This window comes from Schistocerca piceifrons, chromosome 2 (genome assembly GCF_021461385.2).
Source record: "Schistocerca piceifrons isolate TAMUIC-IGC-003096 chromosome 2, iqSchPice1.1, whole genome shotgun sequence".
Lineage (NCBI taxonomy): Eukaryota > Metazoa > Arthropoda > Insecta > Orthoptera > Acrididae > Schistocerca > Schistocerca piceifrons.
The window spans coordinates 425632009-425654782 of record NC_060139.1 but is presented as its reverse complement, the minus strand read 5'-3'; the positions used below and the strand labels follow the sequence as shown (position 1 = coordinate 425654782).

The 22774-nt window shown below is 39.8% G+C and overlaps 1 protein-coding gene across 1 annotated transcript in view; it reads left to right on the top strand.

Annotated features, from left to right (window-relative positions):
* Positions 1-5281: 5281 nt before the first annotated feature.
* LOC124775446 (Down syndrome cell adhesion molecule homolog) overlaps positions 5282-22774 on the top strand; it is a 144484-nt gene continuing 126991 nt past the window's right edge. The window contains exons 1-2 of the mRNA XM_047250279.1: positions 5282-5418; positions 5534-5959. Coding sequence (XP_047106235.1) covers positions 5400-5418; positions 5534-5959 — 445 coding nt within the window. The 5' untranslated portion in view covers positions 5282-5399. The remainder of the gene's footprint in view (positions 5419-5533; positions 5960-22774) is intronic.

The window sequence follows — 22774 nt, the reverse complement described above, 5'->3', positions numbered from 1 at the left end:
AATACAATCCGTCTGTTTGTCCAGAGTAAAATTAGGTGTTAAACAATAACTACAATTGGCATATAGCATATGCAGGTATATAAACTCTAAACTAGTACTTACTTCTTGTACAGAATTACTTTGAAAAACAACGATCTAACACACCAATGGATAACCAACATAGGGTGGCAACAAGTGGCGGTCTAATCAGCGTAGTTATATACGCTCTCCTCATCCTAGGGCTTCTGGTAAATGCTCTTTTCTGAGAAACAAAAATCCTAACGTAATGTTTGTTTTTGTGTGTGTGTGTGTGTGTGTGTGTGTGTGTGTGTGTGTGTGTGTGTGTATTTGAGAGAGAAAGAGAGAGAGAGAGAGAGAGAGAGAGGAAACATGACAGACCTATATTCCATTAGAACTACTGAAAGTTCCTCAAAAAACATGACGCCAGAACAAAAATATCTGACCCACATACATGGAGTTTCCACAACAGCAGCAATAATTAATAAGCGATAAGTACCAACGAGGTATATAAATATATATCTTTCATAAACGGTAAGGCAGAACTTCCTAGAGCGAAACACACTAATCGTCATTCAAGTCAGAAGTGTAATAACTGTAAGTAACAGTTGTACAGAAATTCGCCAGTGTCTGTAGAGTAAGATACATCATTAATTACAGATATGCGCATGTTTATATTAAAGTCAGCAGAATAATGCAGCAGCTCGCACATCGCAAGCATAACGCTTGAGATGATAGTACACGAAAAATGCACTTTATATTTGGGAATGATTTTCCAAAAAGCGTAGTGGGGCCTATAAAAAATCGGTACTGGCACTAACAAATGTAATTGTATGACAAACAAAACCATATGATTATGTGGTAGCAGACTAGTATATCACTTAACGTGACGTTTCAAAATATGACGGCTAAGTTGTACTCGTACCGGATACAGATGTATTCCAATTACAGTTTCATCTTGGTAAATTTCCACCTCAATGAGTAAACGCCCCAAGGCAAAGAGCGCTGAGCTCTCATAAATGCGAATTGACAATGTTTATTTTCTATGTTATGTGCATAATTATCGTGACATAATAATATTACGATCAGTTTGGATTCCGTAGAAACACTGGAACACGGGAGGCAATACTGACCTTACGGCTTATCTTAGAAGAAAGATTAAGGAAAGGCAAACCTACGTTTCTAGCATTTGTAGACTTAGAGAAAGCTTTTGACAATGTTGACTGGAATACTCTCTTTCAAATTCTAAAGGTGGCAGGGGTAAAATACAGGGAGCGAAAGGCTATTTACAATCTGTACAGAAACCAGATGGCAGTTATAAGAGTCGAGGGACATGAAAGGGAAGCAGTGGTTGGGAAAGGAGTAAGACAGGGTTGTAGCCTCTCCCCGATGTTGTTCAATCTGTATATTGAGCAAGCAGTAAAGGAAACAAAAGAAAAATTCGGAGTAGGTATTAAAATTCATGGAGAAGAAATAAAAACTTTGAGGTTCGCCGATGACATTGTAATTCTGTCAGAGACAGCAAAGGACTTGGAAGAGCAGTTGAATGGAATGGACAGTGTCTTGAAAGGAGGATATAAGATGAACATCAACAAAAGCAAAACAAGGATAATGGAATGTAGTCTAATTAAGTCGGGTGATGCTGAGGGAATTAGATTAGGAAATGAGGCACTTAAAGTAGTAAAGGAGTTTTGCTATTTGGGGAGCAAAATAACTGATGATGGTCGAAGTAGAGAGGATATAAAATGTAGGCTGGCAATGGCAAGGAAAGCGTTTCTGAAGAAGAGGCATTTGTTAACATCCAGTATTGATTTAAATGTCAGGAAGTCATTTCTGAAAGTATTCGTATGGAGTGTAGCCATGTATGGAAGTGAAACATGGACGATAAATAGTTTGGACAAGAAGAGAATAGAAGCTTTCGAAATGTGGTGCTACAGAAGAATGCTAAAGATTAGATGGGTAGACCACATAACTAATGAGGAAGTATTGAATAGGATTGGGGAGAAGAGAAGCTTGTGGCACAACTTGACCAGAAGAAGGGATCGGTTGGTAGGACATGTTCTGAGGCATCAAGGAATCACCAATTTAGTATTGGAGGGCAACGTGGAGGGTAAAAATTGTAGAGGGAGACCAAGAGATGAATACACTAAGCAGATTCAGAAGGATGTAGGTTGCAGTAGGTACTGGGAGATGAAACAGCTTGCACAGGATAGAGTAGCATGGAGAGCTGCATCAAACCAGTCTCAGGACTGAAGACCACAACAACAACAACAACAATAATATTACTGTTAAAGATCCCCGCATGGGGCTAAATAACACGTAATACATAAAAATCGATCATAATACATGATACATTACACCACTTTACCTAATCAGTAGGTAACATTTTGAGTGCGAACTATTGTTTGTAAGGGATCCGCAGAGGAATACCTTCATTAGCACCTTCTTCCTGATTTGGGTTGGTAAATACAACAATTGGCTACTCTCTGCATTGATATCTGCATGTTCCCTAACGAACACTGTCGGCTGTATCACGACTAGCATCTGATTTCGCAGCATTTCCTTGTCCTTAATAATAGATGCATTCCCTGTCGCGAATTTGTCTGTACCACTTTCAGAGAGAGTCAAAGTCCACGTCGAGCCACCAACACTGGCTCCTCGCACGTGTTAAAGCTTTCATGAACTACGATCGGTGAAAGTTAATACCTACATCCAAACTTCGAATTTATTTTCATAACATGATGGTAAGCATATGGATATCTTCTCAATGGTCGTGAAAATACAACTTTGTTAAATCTTCCAGTGAATTGTAATTATGTTATTTATTTAACTAATTCCCATTTAACTACCGAGTGCAGTCAACAAATCTGCGTACATTTCTCCTGTATTCTCGAAAGATATTTCGTCATTAATGTGTCGAAGGTGGAGGAACTTAAGGGCGCTCAACGCCGGGGTTGTCAGATCATTAATGTGTCTCGTTCTTCCTTTATCATACTAACAGCTATCGGGCGTGTTGTCACCTAGATGTTATACTAACAATGCAGTTCTACTTTTGATTTTAGTCAGTACCTTGAAAAATGCATAATTCAAAGTAAAAAAAATTCACACTCTGTTCGAAACTACCAAAATCTCTTACTGCAAGCAGTGTCGTAGGAAAGAGTGTCAGAGCATTATTTTTCACCAACAATATGTAAATATTGTCTGCTACCTGTAGTAAGTACACCGTTCTTTTCTAAACCACTCTGCGTCACTTTCACAGTACCTCCGTCGTGGCAAACAGAGCCCAACGACACAGAGGTAGTGCTTGGTAGCAGTCTTATGGTGGACTGCGCAGCTGATGGTTCTCCCACGCCACGCATTCAGTGGAAAAAGGAATCACCAATTCCTGTGTCTCCGTTCCAAGATATACACAGAACAGAAAATTTCAAGTAAGTGAAAAAAATAAACAAGCAAAGAAATGTTTTTTTTCTAGTTGAATACAAGTATATAGTAGTAGCTTTGTCAGTATTATGTTTCTCGTTAACCATAGTTCGTCTAATCACAGATAAGGATATAAAAGGCTTCCAACAAACATGTGGCTCATAGTACTGCAGTAGTATAGCATTCACTTCTTGTATATTTGAATATTTTGGAATAACTGTGAATCATAAGAAAGATTATAGCAAAAATAATATTATAATGCTTGAGAGGGAGGTCTAAGATCTTTTTGCATCCTTATGAGTCAGCATTTATCTAATATAATCGGCTTAAGATGCTAAAGTCGTTTATTTGAAGACAAAACGTGAAAGTAAATACATAAAACTGAAACCAGTCACTTTTTTGAATAGTTATTTATTATTCCATAAACCGGTTTTCTAACCTTTTTCTGGTTCATCTTCTGATGGTTTTCCGGAAGTAATACTGGATAACTCTCGAAATGAGAATATGCGATGGGAGAACTACTGTGAGTGAGTAGGAAGGAAACCAGTTAAAATAAGATCACAGTGTGCCATAATGGCAAACCGTGTAACGAATAAAATCGCCGATAACAGGGTCCAGTCCAGAAAGTGAGAATAAATTTTACGAAATGTCCACCAGCGCAGAAGACAGAAGCATTTAAATGTCGAATGCTCTGGAGAACTTACTCTGGTTTCGAACTACAACTATGCCAGTTGAAAGGCCTGAAAATGTCAAAGAGCAATAAGGTGCGTCTCATATCATACTCATGTGTAAAACGAAGCATGGGGACAATATTAACACCAAACGCAGATGTTTCGCGGATGATTCAGTTATTTATAATGAAGTACTGAGTCGCACAAATGTCTGAACTTACATTGATAATGTTTCACCGTGGTGCAAAAGATTGACAGTTTGCTTCAAATGTACAAAAATGTAAAAATGTGCATTTCACAAAGCACAGAAAATTACTATGCTGCGGCTACAGCATCAGTAAGTCACAAATTAAATCAGTCAACAAGTACAAGGAATAGGAGTAACAATTTGTGGGGACATAAGGTGGTAAGTGCATTCATTGGTAGCATATTTGGAAAATGCTAGCAGCCTGCAAGGAAGATAGCTTATTAAACACATGTGCGACCCTCCTAGAATTTTGCTCAAGTGTGTGAAACCAGTATCAAATAAATCAGAGGACACTGAAAGCATTCGAAGAAATCCAGTATGAATGGTGAGAGATTTATTTGATCCAAGCGAAAGTGTCACGAAAATGTTGTAAATCCTAAACTGGCAGACACCTGAAGACAGACCCAAATTATCTTGCAAATGCAAGCTTACCAACTTGTAAGAAACAGTATTAAGTGAAAAACCTAGGATCAAAAGTCATCCTCCTACTATCACTTCCTGGTCTTGCTGCCCTTGCACTGGTAGGCCTACAAGGAAATCAGTTTATACACTTTGAAGGTATTTCTGATCTACCTAATTTTGTTGTGAGGCATTGCCATAACAGAATAACAGGCACTTAAAAGACACGTTGGTCATGGGTATCCCAACTGCAGCTTCAATAAACTTTGCGGAAATTTCTTCTGAGAAACTGACAAGATTTTCACGCGCATTAAGACAAGATAGGTTTCTTGTAGAGTAACAAAACTTTAAAATACGAACTTTGCCGTCAACGTCTTTGGTTTTGAGGAATGTCATTTTCAAATACACACAGAATTTATTGACAATATTTAGTAATTAGTAACACGTTCTATACACATAACAACAAAGTCTTACAGTTACTCTAGACTTGTATTTTGCAACTAATGTACAGTATATCATTTTCTTCATCTGCTGCTGTTATAGAGTTCTTGAGAATGGCAGTCTGTGGATACAAGACGTGCTTCTAGAAGATAAAGGCTATTACGTCTGCGAAGCCAATAGCGGTATCGGAGTTACTCTCAATAAGGGAATCTACATCACCGTACATGGTCAGTACTTACATGTGTAAGTTTCTTAATTTTTCGCCGTTGACATTTAATCATTGTAACTTGAACACACATCATCGAGATCAGACACTGTGATTCTCAAATTTAAAAAAAAAAATCTGTTTCCGTTTCAGTGCCAGCAAGGTTTTCCACAGCATTTCACAATGTTACTGCGAGAAAAGGCAGCACTGCAATACTGGACTGCGTAGCTGACGGAGATAAACCACTAGAAATAAAATGGCACCATGCAAACCGCTTGCTTAAACCGGATCACGTAAAAATGGACGTGAAGGAAGAAAAGCTGGATTTTGGGCTTCGCTCAAAACTGACGATAAAGCATGTTCATCGAGACGATTCGGCTTTATTCGGATGCTTAGCCAGCAATAAATATGGCAGTGACCGCATGGAATTCCATCTGATTGTTCAAGAAAACCCAGAACCACCATTTAACGTTCGTTTGATTAATTTTTCGAGCAGAACAGCCAATATTAGCTGGGAGATGCCTTATGATGGAAACAGCCCGATACACACTTTCATTATACAGATCAAAAATGTTTCAGGTATGAAACAAGTCATGTTATTTATGTATGTTGTCAGTAATAGTTTATTATTACAGTATTATGTCATTGGTTATGACTGCCTTATTGGCAAAATATGTTTTGTGCATAGATTATTATTATAGCATTTTGTCTGCCTTATTGGCAAAATATTATGTTTATGTATCTTTCTTCGTTCACTTATTTAGGTGACATCAACGTATCTTCAAAAATCTATCAGCTACTGTAGTACTCTTGCAAGACTGTTTCTAAAGACCTACTTTAAATGAGAGCACCTATTATTATTCATATTTCTAATGGGACGCTTTTGTTTCATGTAATATTTACATTTTCAAAGACTTTCTTGCAGTGAAAAACGATTTTGCATTTGCAAAGCCTATTCTCTTGGTGACATAGAATGCCTGTCGTTAAAATTGTAAAAGCAGCTATTCATGAGTTCAGTATGGGCCTGAGTCTTAAAATATTTTACTGTATATTATATTATATTACATTACATTATATGACGTCTGTTTTCACAGGCAAGGTGGTAATGGGACCTGTACTCACCAAAGTAATAAGAGCTGATATGGCTAATAATTCCGCAGACATCATAAAAATTATTTAAAACGCTAAGGGGGACATATTTAATTGTTGTAGAGGACTATAATTCGAGAGGAGGAAGGGAAGAGAAGGAAAATAGTAAGAAAATTCACTCTGGGGCAAAGAAATAAAAGAAAAACCACCCTGGTTGAATTTTGTACATACGACAGTTTAATGACTACTAACGCTTGAGCTAAAACCCACAAAAGGAATTTGCATAAATGGAAGAGATCCATAGCCACTGGAATATTTCAGATGGATTTTATAATGGCAAAACAGTGATTTCAATTCCAGATAACTGTATATCATCTCTAGGGGTAAATGTGGACTCTGATCATACTTTATTGCTTATGAACTGCACATTAAAACTGAAGAAATTGCAGGAAGACAAGAAGTTAAAAAGATGCAACCTGAAAAAGTTGAACGGACCAGAGGCTGTTGAGAGTTTCAAAGAAAGTATTAGGCAACCCTTTCTGAAACAGGGGAAATGTAAACCACCATGTTATTCAGTTTGTACACTGAGCGAGATGTGAAGAAAACCAAGGGGAAATCCGGAAAAGAAACTGAAGTGCAGGGAGAGGAAATAAGAACTGATGACATTGTAATTCTACTTGGGACCTCCAAGAACTTGTAAAACTTACTGAACATAATTGATAGTGTATTAAAAGAAGATATGAAATGAATATCAACAAAACTAAAACGATAGTAATGGAATGTGTATTCATTAAATTAGGCGATGCTGGGAGAATTAGAATAGGAATTAGAATAGAAAACGTAAAGCAGAAGTAATAGCAAGTAGGTTAAATAAAGCTGGGGATTCTGAGAGTACAAAAATAGTAAGTGAGATACTCAGAATGGTAGATGAGTCTTACTATTCGGGAAGCACGATAACTGACGATGACGGAAGTAGTGAGGGTATAAAATGTGGGCGGACAGTAGCAAGGAAAAAGTTTATGAAAAAAATGTTTAGCATCTGAAAGATGAACATAAATTTAAGTGTCAGAGAGTCTTTTCGGGAGATATTTGTCTGGACTGTACTCTGGTGCGCAGGTAAAACGTAAACGATGTAAAGTTCAGACAAGAAAAGAATAGAAACTTTTGAAGTGTGGTGCTAGAATAGAATGCTGAAGATTAGATGGCTAGATCAGGTAACTAATGAGAGGATAATGAATCGAACCAGGGAAAAAAGAAATAATTTAAGAAAAACCTTCTCTAAAAGAAGGAATCTGTTGATAGCATACATCCCGAGGCATGAAGGAATCGTGAACTTTATAATGGAAGGAAGTATGCGGGGCAAAATTTATTGAGGCAGAACAAGATTTGACTTCAGTAAGCAGTGTGAAATGAATGAAGGTTGCTGTAGTTATGTCGATATGAAGAGGCTCACATAGGACATACTAGCGTAGAGAACCGCATCGAACCAGTATTTAGACTGAAAGTCAACTACTGCCCTGTATCGTATCATATCACTGTGTTCAGGCATCTCATTTGGCGTTAATCATTTTTAAAAAATGTAGCACATACCGATACATATTCATTGTTATTAAATACTGCCGCTTGCTTTGACTCTAGCTTAGAGGTGTAATAGGTATACGAAGAGGAGTCCGTCGTAGATTAAAAGTCTACCCATTACTAACCCTGATTCTCCTTCATAAAAAATTTGTTATATGTTGGTATGCACTTTCTGTCATATGCCATAGACTTTGTGAACCTACTGTGCTTCTTGTTAAGAGTAAACAATGCTTCTCTGTATCCCAATTCCATTGTGTACAATGGCCTGTGAGGTTGTTAAAAGAATTGACTTATTTTTGACCCAATAAATTCTTCGAAAAACGTAATATAAACTAATACTGCTTCTTCAGCACGACGGTCCAGAGAATTATTTTCATTTGCTATTCATTTCTCAAGGAGCGGTATTTCTATTAGTGATCACAGAAGATAGATGGAAATAGTGAAATGTGCATGGTGGGTGCGGGATGGGGGACAAAAATACCATGACATAATCATCTATTATAAGCTTTCTTTCACCTACCTTCTCATCGTAAACCAAAAACAGAACAAACTTACTGATTTGATTCTATAAGGGGCGGGGGGGGGGGGGGGGGATGATTTTTAATAAACGTTCTACCGTCAGCAAGGTATCTTTAAGTAGAGACGATAGGAGCTGGATGCTCTTCGGAATGGAATAAACTCAGACACTTGCTAAATTCAAACATTTATACTAACAAAAAGCTGCGGGAGGAGGGTATATATGGTTCTCATACAAGGTAGCAATGTCATTACTCACGTGTCAGAAGAAACCCAGCAACAAGGTTTACAATGATGGCCAGATTTCCAATAACTCAACAAATTCCTGGTTATCAATAGCCTCCCTGGCTCATCATGATCAGGAAATTGAGTAGAGTACAATTATACGGTCCTGTTATGGGTAGACGACAGCTTCAAGGCCATTCCCCCAAAATAATAGTAATATCGATTAAAATCTGCTTACGCAAGTCCACATATAGATCCTGGTATTCGTCTGACACTGTGAAAATAGCATTAATTTGGTATTAGGATGATACTCGCCGTCTGCAAGCAAGAAACAAAAGATGTAACAAAGAAAGTGTTGGGACTCTAACAAACATATTTTGCACCACAATACCGTGAGGAATCATTTTAAGGTCCCTCACTGAACCGGTCACATTCGTTTATCTGCAAACCTCTGTAGTCGCCAATTAGAGGCCGCTGTATAATCCTGTCGCTACGCCAGTCGAGACCAAGAGGGAAGGTGCAGTGTGAATTTGAAGTGGTATTTTGTGGAGTTATTTGTGTAGTGCAGAGTCAGATGGATCGGCGATTGATAATCAACTTTTCTATTGTATTGCGACTGGCTAAGATGAAGTTACAATAAAGTCTTCTTCGTGAGTATGGTATTGTTTTAGAAGATGAAATTCATCTTAACGCAAAAATATTATCACCAGATTTGAAACGGATGATGTTGTAACACTAATTCATAGTTATGATGTTGATAATGACGAACATCTCACTGTGAAAAGGATAGAGATAGGCACGTTCGAGAAGAGGCAGTGAAAGTGAATTCCAACCGTCTGCTAATAAGAAGTTTAAAGTTGAAAGTATGATCACGGTGTTCGATGGCAACACACTAGAGAACTTCTTTCTTCAGAGGTTTCAGCAAATATGACAAGCTCCTGAAAATATACCTTAAACTGAAGATTAAAAGCAATATTAAAAACGTACTGGGCGGTGTAACAAAGAAAAGAGAAGGAACTACAGTTTGCAAAGAAAATCGTACGCTGCAATTCAGTGTCATCAAGTACCGTGTAATGTCGAAGTTTGATGAAGTGTGAGAATGCTGTTCTTCCGTTCATTATTGAAATTTACAACGTTGGGCATTGGATGTAGTCAGAAATCTCGGGCGTATAAACTTTACAGCGTCACTGGCATTTATTACTAGTTTTAAAAAGGAGTTTAGGATAATAGCACGCCGTATAACTATGCTCCAAGCACGAAAACATAAAGACGACGAAGAACAGCTGATAAAAATTGCTGATTCAAATGGTTCTGAGCACTATGGAACTTAACATCAGTCCCTAGAACTTAGAACTACTTAAACCTAACTAACCTAAGGACATCACACACACCCATGCCCGAGGCAGGATTCGAACCTGCGATCGTAGCGGTCGTGCGGCTCCAGACTGAAGCGCCTAGAACCGCAAGCATTTGCTGCTGAAGTCAATAAGCACATCACGACAGAAAACACGCAAATGGGTTCAAATGGTTCAAATGGCTCTGAGCACTATGGGTCTTAACATCTGTGGTCATCAATCCCCTAGAACTTAGAACTACTTAAACCTAATTAACCTACGGACATCACACACATCCATGCCCGAGGCAGGATTCGAACCTGCGACTGTAGCGGTCACGCGGTTCCAGACTGAAGCGCCTAGAATCGCACGGCCACACCGGCCGGCCAAATGGGTTCTGTATGGGACTGTGATCAGAGTCAGTTCAAATATGAACTTTCTTTCGAAAGAACGCTGCCCATTGAAGCAGAGAGAAACACAGTGTTGGCGTAGCATTCAGTTAGCAGGGCAACCTACACCCACACAATTGATATTGCTTTATCAATGGACAGACGACGGGCATATGAACACCATGTATGCTTCCAAGAACGAAACAGAAAGCTTGGACTCCGTATGTTAAGAGAAATAGAAAATCGGTGCCCTCCAAATGTCTTCGTAGATGCAAGTGTGAACGGGAAGATGACGAAAGAACGTCAGAAAACGATTTTCTCTGTCAGTTTTGAATCCACATTTGTCGACAAAGCTACTCGTACTTTGTCACTCCTGGTCCGGATGTAAGGATGGACAAATTGTACTGCAAGCTTCTGGAGGCAAGGATGTAGTTTTAAAAACTATTGTACCTCAAACCACAAAATGTGCACAACATCTGGACCTGTATTTCTTCAAGCAATATACAACGTATACCAAGAGAATAACAAGTTTTCTTAAACTACGTTCCACGAGCATGCAGCCAAAACTGCAGGCCGGCCGGAGTGGCCGAGCGGTTCAGGCGCTACAGTCTGGAACCGCGCGACCGCTACGGTCGCAAGTTCGAATCCTGCCTCGGGCATGGATGTGTGTGATGTCCTTAGGTTAGTTAGGTTTAAGTAGTTCTAAGTTCTAGGGGACTGATGACCTCAGAAGTTAAGTCCTATAGTGCTCAGAGCCATTTGAACCATTTGAACCGAAACTGCATGACAGATTTTTTATTACGAGAATGCATTCTGTCATTTACAATCAATTATTTGCGGGAGTATACAGGCCAATGCTTCGTTACGCGTGGCAGAACGCTGGCTATGAGTCTGGTGAACCTGTGGACAACTTTAAAAGTATCATTGATGTGGCGTTCAATACTGATATTATAGTACGTAGTACGTATGGTTACTACCTGTTCAACATCCTTTTCGTCATTATGCGTTTTGTAGTCATTCATACTGTCTTGAACATTTTATTGAAAGTCTTCACACGCATCTATAGTTATGACATATGCATTGCATTTGGTTGGCTTCTACAATGACATCTGCAGTGACAAGGCAACGTCGGTCAACTGCTGTTTGGGTATGAGAAATCGGTTGGAAACTTTCCTCATGTCAGCACTCTAGAGCAGGTTTGCAGAGCCTTGCAGAGAAACGACACTCATCAGCACAATGAGAGGTACGTAATGATCCTGTAACCAAAATTTCATGCAGTTATGTTCGTTGGAATGCAAATAGTTTCCTTGTAAGTAAATATTCATGTCACACGATGCCGAAGAGCAGTTAATCCTGTTGATTGTTGTATTTAAGTTACTTAACGATCACTTACATTGAAAAATGAAATGACTAACGGATTCCATTCAAAAATGAACTTGTACTAGGCACACTCGTATGAGTAAGTCTCACCCACCACTCTCCTGAGGAGAATTTTAGAAGCCCTCCCTAGACACCGTTGTCCGGTGCGGCATTTCAGGCCGCGGACAGTGGACGCCCAGTCGCCAAGAAATGCCAGCGAGGCGCCACGCGCTAAGACGAACAGTTAGATGATAAAGACCTGGGAAATCGTCGTTCTCGACTCACGCCAATTTACCGGACAAGTTTTTGAGCAGAGTTGCACGTCGGTTTGCTTGACCAATCGTAAGGCGTACATTTAAAAAGAGAGAGACATCTGTTGTCCCCGACCCCGCCAGACGACAAACCAAGTTAAAAACACGGGTTAATGGAAAGTTCCCGGTCTCGTATACTGACATACGATAGGGAGAGCGGTGTGCTGACCATATGCCCCTCCATCTCCGCATCCAATGACGCTTATGGGCTAAGGATGACACGGCGGCCGGTCAGTACCATTGCGCCTTCATGGCCTGTTTAGACGGAGTTTAGTTTTTGACTGAAAGTTCCTAAGCCCCTACAAGGATAAATAAGAACAATTCCCTGACATCTACTTGATCATGTGCACATCCAATTACGTACACATCCATACATTGCAAAGTTTATTCATTGTGGGGCTTATAGAAAAGGGATAACGCATGTTGCTGATTGGAGACACAGAAATAAAAATCAATAAATCCTACTCCCAGATATTAAATATATAAAACAAATAGCAGTAGAGCCACATGTTAGACTAACTGAAAATAAGATAAGTATCAAATGTGATGATCACATGCCCGCATCTCGTGGTCGTGCGGTAGCGTTCTCGCTTCCCACGCCCGGGTTCCCGGGTTCGATTCCCGGCGGGGTCAGGGATTTTCTCTGCCTCGTGATGGCTGGGTGTTGTGTGCTGTCCTTAGGTTAGTTAGGTTCAAGTAGTTCTAAGTTCTAGGGGACTGATGACCATCGATGTTAAGTCCCATAGTGCTCAGAGCCATTTGAACCATTTTTTTGATGATCACATGAAAGGGGATTGAAACAGGCTTCTTTCAGTACAAAAGAATCGACAGCGTCCATAAAAGATTCGTGATGATGTCACAGGTCCTTCGCGTGTCAAAATCTTGTATAGTGACGATCGGGTGAATAGAAAGTGATTTAGTTTAGCTTCTATCCCCTTGACGAGTAATAAACACGCTATTTGTAAAGTTCGGTTGCAGGAGGAACAAGACTTTTTGTCAGGTGAATACAGGGTTACAAATACAAAATCAAATAGGGGTAATGCAGGAGTAGGTTTAATAATGAATAAAAAAAATAGGAGTTCGGGTAAGCTACCACAAACAGCATAGTGAACGCATTATTGCGGCCAAGATAGACACGAAGCCGATGCCTTCTACAGTAGTATAAGTTTATATGCCAACTAGCTCTGCAGATGACGAAGAAATTGATGAAATGTATGATAAAATAAAAGAAATTATTCAGGTAGTGAAGGGAGACGAAAATTTAATAGTCATGGGTGGCTGGAATTCGATAGTAGGAAAAGGAAGAGAAGGAAACGTAGTAGGTGAATATGGATTGGGGCTACGAAATGAAAGAGGAAGCCGCCTGGTGGAATTTTTCACAGAGCACAACTTAATCATAGCTAACACTTCGTTCAAGAATAATAAAAGAAGGTTGTATACATGGAAGAAGCCTGGAGATACTGACAGGTTGCAAGTAGATTATATAGCGGTAAGACAGAGATTTAGGAACCAGGTTTTAAATTGTAAGACATTTCCAGGGGAAGATGTGGACTCTGACCACAATCTATTGGTTATGAACTGTAGATTAAAACTGAAGAAACTGCAAAAGGTGGGAATTGAAGGAGGTGGAACTCGGATAAACTGACTAAACCAGAGGTTGTGCAGAGTTTCAGGGAGAGCATAAGGGAACAATTGACAGGAAGAGGAAGAATGAGTAGCTCTGAGGGATGAAGTAGTGAAGGCAGCAGAGGATCAAGTAGGTAAAAAGACGAGGCCTAGTAGAAATCCTTGGGTAACAGAAGAAATATTGAATTTAATTGGTGAAAGGAGAAAATATAAAAATGCAGTAAATGAAGCAGGCAAAAAAGAATACAAATGTTTCAAAAATGAGATCGACAGGAAGTGCAAAGTGACTAAGCAGAGATGGCTAGAGGACAAATGTAAGGATGTAGAGGCTTATCTCACTAGGGGTAAGATAGATACTGCCTACAGGAAAATTAAAGAGACCTTTGGAAAAAAGAAAGCCACTTGTATGAATATCAAGAGCTCAGATGGAATCGCAGTTCTAAGTAAAGAAGGGAAAGCAGAAAGATGGAAGGAGTATATAGAGGGTCTATACAAGGGCGATGTACTTGAGAACAATATTATGGAAATGGAAGAGGATGAAGATGAAATGGGAGATACGATACTGCATGAAGAGTTTGACAGAGCACTGAAAGACCTGAGTCGAAACAAGGCCCCGGGAGTAGACAACATTCCATTAGAACTATTGCATTGGGAGAGCCAGTCCTGACAAAACTCTACCATCTGGTGAGCAATATGTATGAGACAGGCGAAATACCCTAAGACTTCAAGAAGAATATAATAATTCCAATCCCCAAGAAAGCAGGTGTTGACAGATGTAAAATTACCGAACTATCAGTTTAATAAGTCACAGCTGCAAAATACTAACGCGAATTCTTTACAGACGAATGGAAAAACTGGTAGAAGCCGACCTCGGGGAAGATCAGTTTGGATTCCGTAGACATGTTGGAACACGTGAGGCAATACTGACCTTACGACTTATCTTAGAAGAAAGATTGAGGAAAGGCAAACCTACGTTTCTAGCATTTGTAGACTTAGAGAAAGCTTTTGACAATGTGGACTGTAATACTCTCTTTCAAATTCTAAAGGTGCCAGGGGTAAAATACAGGGAGCGAAATGCTATTTACAATTTGTGCAGAAACCAGATGGCAGTTATAAGAGTCGAGGGGCACGAAAAGGAAGCGGTGGGTGGGAAGGGAGTGAGACAGGGTTGTAGTCTCTCCCCGATGTTATTCAATCTGTATATTGAGCAAGCCGTAAAGGAAACAAAAGAAAAATTAGGAGTAGGTATCAAAATTCATGGAGAAGAAATAAAAACTTTGAGGTTCGCCGATGACATTGTGGTTCTGTCAGAGACAGCAAAGGACTTGGAAGAGCAGTTGAACGGAATGGACAGTGTCTTGAAAGGAGGATATAAAATGAACATCAACAAAAGCAAAACCAGGATAATGGAATGTAGTCGAATTAAATCGGGTGATGCTGACGGAATTATGTTAGGAAATGAGACACTTAAAGTAGTAAAGGAGTTTTGCTATTTGGGGAGCAAAGTAACTGATGATGGTCGAAGTAGAGAGGATATAAAATGTAGACTGACAATGACAAGAAAAGCGTTTCTGAAGAAGAGAAATTTGTTAACGTCGGGTATAGATTTAAGTGTCAGGAAGTCGTTTCTGAAAGTATTTGTATGGAGTGTAGCCATGTATGGAAGTGAAACATGGACGATAAATAGTTTGGACAAGAAGAGAATAGAAGCTTTCGAAATATGGTGCTACAGAAGAATGCTGAAGATTAGATGGGTAGATGAGGAGGTACTGAACAGAATTGGGGAGAAGAGGAGTTTGTGGTACAACTTGACAAGAAGAAGGGATCGGTTGGTAGGACATATTCTGAGGCATCAAGGGATCACAAATTTAGCATTGGAGGACAACGTGGAGGGTAAAAATTGTAGAGGGAGACCAAGAGATGAATACACTAAGCAGATTCAGGAGGATGTAGGTTGCAGTAAGTACTGGGAGATGAAGAAGCATGGCGAGCTGCATCAAACCAGTCTCAGGACTGAAGACCACAACAACATCTTTTATGGAAACTAACATAAACACAAATATTCTTCGAATAAGGCATCAACTTCTAAGTGCTCGTCGCCTGGCAATGGAAATTTAAATACTGATAAGATTAACAAGAAATGCTCAGATTAATCTGGTGCTTACCAGCTGAGTGATCTGATGCCCACCTTATACAGCCAACAGTTTAAAACTTGGTCTGTATCTAAACCACCGTTAAATTCTTGAGCTAATGAATTTTGACTGTTTGTCCACTTTTAAAAAAATCGTTTTCAGTTACAGATGGTACAATACCAGTGATCCCAACCAATAATGGATGTCGACCATTAGGTGTCATAGTATGCCTGACACAGATCGGTGTATATCGTTTCTTGCCTAACTGCGGCATGGGGGCCACCAGGCGCCACTACAACACAAAACAAAACACCTGCTAGTTCTATGCCCACATGAATCTACTGCATCCCGTGTTTTAGATTTCTGTTCTGCCCTATTATTTCAAAACTGTGATGTGATCCAGAAATTGACAGGCTGAACGTAACATTTATTCTGTTTTATTTTCACTACTGCTTTACTCATTCATTCCAATATCATGCAAGACAGTGCTTTTAAATGCTGTTGAAATCGATAAATTATTTACCATATTATCCAAATCTTGAAGTATAGGTACTTCGTAGAGTCAAGTGAGGCCCCTAGTACAAAATTGACAACGTTTACTCAGACATGCCACTACTGATGATAAAAATTACAAATGAGCTACGCAGATACCCATTAAGTATAAAATGAATTCCTTGTACTTAGTGAATTCAATTACTCTTTAATTATAAACTGAAAGTGAATTGCCTACCAGCATGCGCGTTGTCACTCGTGGTCATATAGACGAGCGTAGGAAATATGACAATGTATTCCTCTCTCCGGCACATTAAATATCGAGTTTTCGGGACTATTATCCGTACTTTTGAAATGCTGCAAGACTGCCGTCTAGTTATTTTCTTCAATAGATGCTTGTATAAGGTGACCGATAACGTATTTCGAAATATTGTTGTAAATGTTTACAATTTTACTGCAGGATGTGCGTAGTACAGAAATTAATGTCTTGAAATATTTCTGGAGCACTTAATATTCTGTTACCATTTTCAGGAACAAAACCACAAGAGAGGTTGCTTTTACAGAGTGATCCCTCCTTAACTCAACCGCGCCGGCCGCGGTGGCCTAGCGGTTCTAGGCGCTCAGTCCGGAACCGCGCGACTGCTACGGTCGCAGGTTCGAATCCTGCCTCGGGCATGGATGTGTGTGATGTCCTTAGGTTAGTTAGGTTTAAGTAGTTCTAAGTTCTAGGGGGCTGATGACCACAGATGTTAAGTCCCATAGTGCTCAGAGCCATTTTTTAACCCAACCGCATGGTGGGTATGTTTTTTTGCCCGCTGGCGGTGCTCCCGGGAAGTAATTTCCCTTCCGCTGCGAGGCCTTTGTATAGCGTTGTGTAGGTACCACGTGTTTTTTAGGCGGCGCAATAGTGTATTGAGTGGACGTGTTTCAAGTGAAATGGCGAACTACAGCACGTGTCGTAAGGAGATTTTTTCGAAAGGAATTTCCTGAAGTCCAGATTTTTAATCAGAGTACAATACATCGACTGATAAACAAACTTCGTGAAACGGGGAGTGTTCTTGACTGGAAATATAAACGCCATGTACAGTACTCCAGAAGAATCTCCCGATAACAATGGGCATGCTCTGGAAAGGTCTCCTAGAAAATCAGTTCGACGTCTTTCTTAGCAAATAGAAATTTGCTATGGCTCTGTTCAAATGGCTACAAAGTTACAGAAGTTACAGCACTATAAAATAAATGCAGTGCCAGAACTTAAACCAAATGACCCTGAAAAAAGGTTGCGATTTTGTGAATGGATTTTGAATAGGGTACATAATGGAAAAATTGACCCTCAGCTAAATTTCCTTTCGGATGAATCAAGGTTCCATCTGATTGGATACGTTAATTCACAAAATAACCATTGCTGGAGTTCTGAATAGCCTAACATAATACACGAGGCACCCCTGCATGATAGCAAAAACATGAATGTTGTGCGCTATTAGTGCTGAGAGAATAATAGACCCCATTTTTTAAGGAAAACTTTAACAGCCGTAGATAAGTAAGAAAAATGTTTTGGCGAGTTAACTGAGAGAGAACATGCTTTCACGGCCTTTCTGCAGGACTCTGCGATGGCACATACAGTCAGCTTCCCATTACAGGAAATTCACGTCGTGTTTCGAGGTACAGTTATCACTAACAACATTGGGCCTCCTCGTTCCTCCCCGATTTAGGCCCCTGCAATTTTTATCTCTGGAGTGTGGAGCATTTAAAGATGAAGCGTACAAATGAAATCTACACACTTTAGATTAACTTAAAAGTAACATTCGTCAATAAATTGCTGCCATTGTCAGAGGGAATTGCTGAGTGTCATGATCAATTTCGTAAGCAGGTGTTAGAAATGCTTGACAACGAAATGAGGCTGTTCCAGCATCCCCCTGATTAATAAAAGTGAGTAATATTCTTTTCTTCTTAAGTGTTTATGTTTTGTATGGCAGAAATAACTTATGCGACAAACCATGTTATACTCTCTGCGGACCTCCTTGTAAGCAGGTGATGTATCTTAGGTGTTGTCTCAAGCCCAGGGTGGTAAACAGGCATTCCACATAGCTATAAATTTTGGCCTTGACTCAAAATTAATTAAAATGCCACTGTGACATTACAAGAATACTCAAATTAATATAAATGACAAGTTTGGGATTTATCCTAAAATGATAACACAACCTCTCCCTTTCTCATTCTACATTTTTATTTATCAAAGCTTTCAAGGTTCAAGTCATAAACAACAAGCGGGTTTAATTACTTTCAACTCTCAACAAATTAATTAACATTTAGACGATGAATAGATAATTATTAAAACTTCATCTCTATGTATGAAAGAATTATGACAAATGAAACAATTAAACCTTTATCATTGATGTTTACGTCTACGTTCTCGTAGCTGAGCAATGGGCTAATTTGGGGAGAATGAACTTTATCTTTTGAACTAATCAAAACTCTCATGTATTCAATGGAGGGTATGTTAGTAATTAACTCTTGAATTTCTATATTCAAAGCGTACGCAAGTTGGAGTGAACAAATCTCCACTCAACATTTAATCTCGCCTAATGCGCGTTGGTATATTACCAATCGGGAACTGCTGTGGCGTTGTCTCTGTGCTGTATCTAAAACGCTAATTCCCTACTCTGGCCTTGACTGAATTCATTAAGTCTTAACTTTCCTGCGTTCCGTAGAACGTTAAATTTTCCCTGGTCGAAATTAATGGCAAATGTCTACTCGCTATTGGATGGAGCGACGTGCACAAATCTCATCCCACAAAAATTCCCGCAGAAAGATGAACTACCGCTTTACGTTTGTCGCCATGATATGTGAAGTGTACCGTCCTGACTTCGCAAACATAAAGTTTGAGACTCAACGTCTTCGCTAATTTTACCACGTGCATGTGTGGCCCACAGCGAGACAAGAGTTCTCTGTGAATTTATTTCTCAAAATGCTTTTATATGACGTTACCCTCCCCACTGCGATTCTACTACGTCACACAGTACGACTTCAACCAACTGCTGCTTCATTATAGGTGAATTATTATTTTTCTTGCCCGGGTCGCTGTTAGCCTCGTTAATGTAGTATCGCAATTTACCCATGGTTTCTGCTGTGTTTATTCTAAAAGGTAATATATTGTATTCGCCTTATTTCTTTCTGTGCTGCAGCTGGGCTTTCTTTTGTTAATGTTAATTGGGGTTTCTCAATGCCATTAGCCACGTGCGATGGTCTCCAAGCTGTGTTCACTTTATCTCATTTACGCATTGCCCTGTCGCTATAACGATAGATATTGTTTTCTTATTCGGTACATGAGATTGCCGTAATTACTTCCTGTTGACAATATAGAGTTATTTTCTGGGGATTTTGTTCTGTATCATACGTATGAAGCTTATGTAAGGTCCGAAAAATGCGGGAACCTTACATCCTGTCACACATGCCACAGGCACAGCAGCCGGCCTCGCCCGCAGGCCGCATGCCGCTCAAGTGGTAGCATTAGGGATTGATCACTCTGTATGAAGTAGGGAGTTATTGTGGTTGTGTTGGTGCCGCCTAATAAAGTATTGCAATTTGTGCCGGGCTGACAGTTTCTTGTTTCAGACACTACCACAGTAGATGACGTAAGGCGTATAACCAGGAATAAGTAAGGAATCATCAATCACATACAGATCAATAGAAACCTTTTGCATAACCAAAACATGGCGGACAGCAACAATCTGCAGATACACTTAAGTTCTGTGCTCAGAGGACAGGGTACGTCATCCACATAGCACAGATCACTGGTCGTGGCGTAACGGCTTAACTCAATCACGCTTCAAAGAAAGTATATTGTTTATATGACATAACGAGCGAACTTTCTTCTCTTGCCTATCTGTTTCTCACATTTCTGACGTTAATACAAATATTTCCGTAATTTCAATAGAAACCTAGGTAAAGCTATCGTCAGTCCGAAGGTCGATTTGAATGCCACATTCTTTACTACATATGGTCCTATTTGAGGAGCTATTCGCTTGCGTCCCCACGACCTTTCAAGTGACTCGCCCAGTCAACAGTTAAAGGGTGACCTACAGTTTGAGGTGTGATCGAGCCACGAAGAGTCTCAGCACTTTACACACCAAAAAATTTCCGAAGGTGAATGACATGACAAGTTACAGATAAAAATACCGGGTCTGAGCGTGGATTGAACCCCAGACCGTTGCTGTCCTAAGCTGGCACGTACCCACTTTTTTTTCTACTTGCGCTCTCCGTTTACGCTTTCACACGCCAACTCTTCCGCTATATGTTCTGTAGGAAGGTCCCACTCTGTGCTGTCACTACTTTTCCCTTTCAGTCATCCGTTTTCCTTTAAGAACGGTATTATTAATTAAATGGAATACTTCTTCGTGAAGTAAATCAAGTGCGACACGCCTTGATAACATTAAAATAGTACAAGTAATTTTAAAACTTAAAACTTTGTCTTAAAATGCAATACTTTTTCCTTTCTCCAGAGCTAATATATTAAAATGTTATTCTTTTCCATTAAAACAAATAACATCTTCTTAAGCAGAAACTTTAGCTGGAAGGAAAACCTAAGGTAAATGTCCTTTTGGCGAGTCGGCTTTCGTAATTGCATATTTGTTAGAAAATTCAGTTTAGAAATCTGATGAAAGAAGGTTTCCTTAGTATGTTAGGATAACCACTGATGTTGTTCTTGGTTCTGTATGACTGGGTATATGTATGGTTTGTATTTTCTTCCTGTTTCGTATTTGTTAATATTTTCCACCTTTCCTTCATTAGATGGTCCTGGAAACCTTATTACATACGATATGTAAATTTAAAATTAACCACGTTAATGTTCTCCCTTGCGTGCACGAAAAAGCTTCTTGTTGAAGAGCACATGTAGCATATTTGCGCAGTGGTACTTTGCCAATTTCCAAACGTAAATGGTGTTCGACCACTCAGTAATTCTGTGTATAGCGATCGTTCATGTGGAAGCATGCGCTCTGTTACATGTGGATTCTGTACGGTGCTCTGGGGTAGGTAAAACATTGTTAAACAGGATGCATGCGTCAGAACTTACGTCCGAAGTTTGCTATCGCGTCCAGCGAGCATTCTAGACGCTCAATGACATTGGAGACTGGAGAAGGTCTGTCCAGTCAGCTAACGTGGAGAAGGCTAATTGGTAATCTGAGAGAATTATGAAACCCGCTTGGGAAATAATCGAATAAAGCAAGACTTAAATAACTAAAATCTTTAACTGCTGGTACGAGCAAGAATTGGATAATGGCTTGAATGAAAGCAAACTACGGGTGATTGCAAATTCACATGGAGGGAGGTATGCAGCTAAGTAAGGGCGCGAGCAGAGCCAGAGCGTATACAAGTCCAGGCCCTCGGCCTGACCCACACCGACGTCCCTCCTCGTCAGGTGTCTGTTCCGGAGTCTCTCACAGGCTACGCCGCCTCCGCCTTTATACTGTGCGGCAGGCCATGCCGCCCCTTGCACGTTGACGCTTCCGGACACCGCCCTGTGAGGCCTCGAGTACGGCCACATACGATCACCGCCAACGCACTGCCGCACCTCGCGGCTCGACACGTGAGCGCACGTCATTCCTCGCGAGTCTACGTAACATTTCCGGCCAACGCCCGAAGCAACGCCCTTCCTGTGGCGTGTCTCCTTTGCACTCTGAGTACTTTCTAGAAAAATTATTCGTTATGGCTGCTGTTCTGTTGCATTTGAGACGTTGAATTTCTTAAATATGTGACAACTACCCGCTGTCCTCAGCGACCACAAATTTTATACAAGTTTTTCAAATTTTTATTCCTTTAATCGGAAAACATACACATTTGCTTTACAGTTATTTTCAAAAGACACACATGATGGCCTTACAACTGCCCACGACAGAAATAATTATAAATCAGTTTTGCATCTCACACTTAATATCATTGTTACATATTCTAATACCTGGAATAGGATACTTTTTTTTTACATTATGAGACATTTCATATTATCCTAGCAATTCACTTTTCTGGTAGGCTGGATATATAAACTATTTCACAATCGACTTTATAATGAATTACACTCGATACATTGCTGTACATTGCATAGCATAATTACCATTTCAATAAGTGAAAGAGAAAACACTTCACACTAGTTTCTTTTCACACTTTCTATCAGTTTTATCATTCTTCAGCGTTTGTCCGTTCTTGTCTTAACACTTTGATAAACATCAATTCTAACTTCACTTTTAACGTGTCTAGCAGACACTAGAGATCCGTCAAAAATTGTCGCTCAACTACCTCTAGATGTGCCACTCTCTGGTCATTGATTTATGATAGAGTTTGTAATGCATAT